Source organism: Microtus ochrogaster, chromosome 2 (assembly GCF_000317375.1).
Source record: "Microtus ochrogaster isolate Prairie Vole_2 chromosome 2, MicOch1.0, whole genome shotgun sequence".
Taxonomy (NCBI): Eukaryota; Metazoa; Chordata; class Mammalia; order Rodentia; family Cricetidae; genus Microtus; species Microtus ochrogaster.
Genome location: NC_022010.1, coordinates 90,723,498 through 90,725,024, shown reverse-complemented (window position 1 = coordinate 90,725,024; position 1,527 = coordinate 90,723,498). Strand labels below are relative to the sequence as shown.

Below are 1,527 nucleotides of genomic sequence, written 5' to 3'. Positions count from 1 at the left end.
AACTCAATAGAAATAATTAAGATATAATTAAATTAATTCATAAATAAAATTCTTTTCTAATTTTAAAAAAGTTGCTTTTCTAATAATATGACATTATTATAAAATGTGAGTTAAATATGGAGATCATAGAGGCCAGAAATGTATGTGATAAAATACTCTCAAGAAGCATAGCTAGCTACATTCCAGAGACAACAGCACGTGCAAGAACAAAGAAAGAAAGAAAAAAAATTCTCCCTTAAAAAAAATTATATTCTCAACATTGAAATTTTTATCTTTCTAATTACAGAGATGGCTGAGAACAACTACTCCTTAACAACAGAATTCATCCTGTTGGGATTCTCAGATCACCAAAACCTGAAGACCCTTCTGTTCCTGGTGTTTTCATTCATCTATCTAGTCACCATGGTGGGAAATCTTGGGCTGGTTGTCTTGATCTACATTGAACGCCGTCTTCACACACCCATGTACATCTTTCTGGGCAACCTGGCTCTCATGGATTCCTGCTGCTCCTGTGCCATCACTCCCAAGATGCTACAGAACTTCTTTTCTGTGGACAGAAAGATCTCTCTCTATGAATGTATGGTACAGTTCTATTTTCTCGGTATTGCTGAGACTACAGACTGTTTTCTTCTGGCAGCAATGGCCTATGACCGCTATGTGGCCATATGCAACCCATTGCAGTACCATACCATGATGTCCATGAAGCTCTGCCTTCAGATGACCATAGGAGCCTACATAGCAGGAAACGTACATACTATGATTGAAGTGGGGCTACTATTGAGATTAAAGTTCTGTAGATCACATGTAATCAAGCACTTTTTTTGTGATCTCCTTCCATTATATAGACTCTCCTGTACTGATCCACATATCAATGAGCTGATATTATTTATTTTGGCAGGGTCAATTCAAATATTTACTATTACCATAGTTCTAGTGTCTTACTTTTATATACTTTTCACTATATTCAAAATGAAATCTAGTAAGGGTAGAGGGAAAGCCTTATCAACTTGTGCATCCCACTTTCTGTCTGTATCAATATTCTATGGTTCCCTTAACTTCATGTATGCTCAACCACATTCAGTCAATGAAGGAGATAAAGATATACCTGTAGCTATTTTCTATACCCTAGTAATTCCTTTATTAAACCCTTTCATTTACAGTCTGAGAAATAAGGAAATAATAAATGTGATGAAAAGAACCATGAAGAAGTGATGATTTTGCAAAATTAGAAAAAAGAACCAAATCCATTGGACCTCTGATTTCAAGAACAACATGCCCTTTCCTAAACATACCCATAATAAGCAAGTGGTCTAATGTAAACAAAAAAATGATCAATCTATTGAAACCTAAGCACATTTGATTTGCAATTATTTCAAAATATTACATTCTGTTAAAATACACTTGAAATTCTCAGGTATAATTTAAAGAATTGCTGAAGTCTTGGAATGTATCAAGGCACAGTTTTCAATATATCTAATGAATTTTATGAATAAAGCTGTTATTACTAATTGCTGCAGCCATTTAATA

The 1,527-nt window shown here is 34.2% G+C and overlaps 1 protein-coding gene across 1 annotated transcript; it reads left to right on the top strand.

Annotated features, from left to right (window-relative positions):
- The first annotated feature begins 288 nt into the window (after window positions 1-288).
- On the top strand, window positions 289-1,212 carry LOC101996740 (olfactory receptor 5K3-like). The gene has a single exon (XM_013352950.1). The coding sequence runs from the start codon at window positions 289-291 to the stop codon at window positions 1,210-1,212; it is 924 nt and encodes a 307-aa protein (XP_013208404.1).
- The last annotated feature ends 315 nt before the right edge of the window (window positions 1,213-1,527 follow it).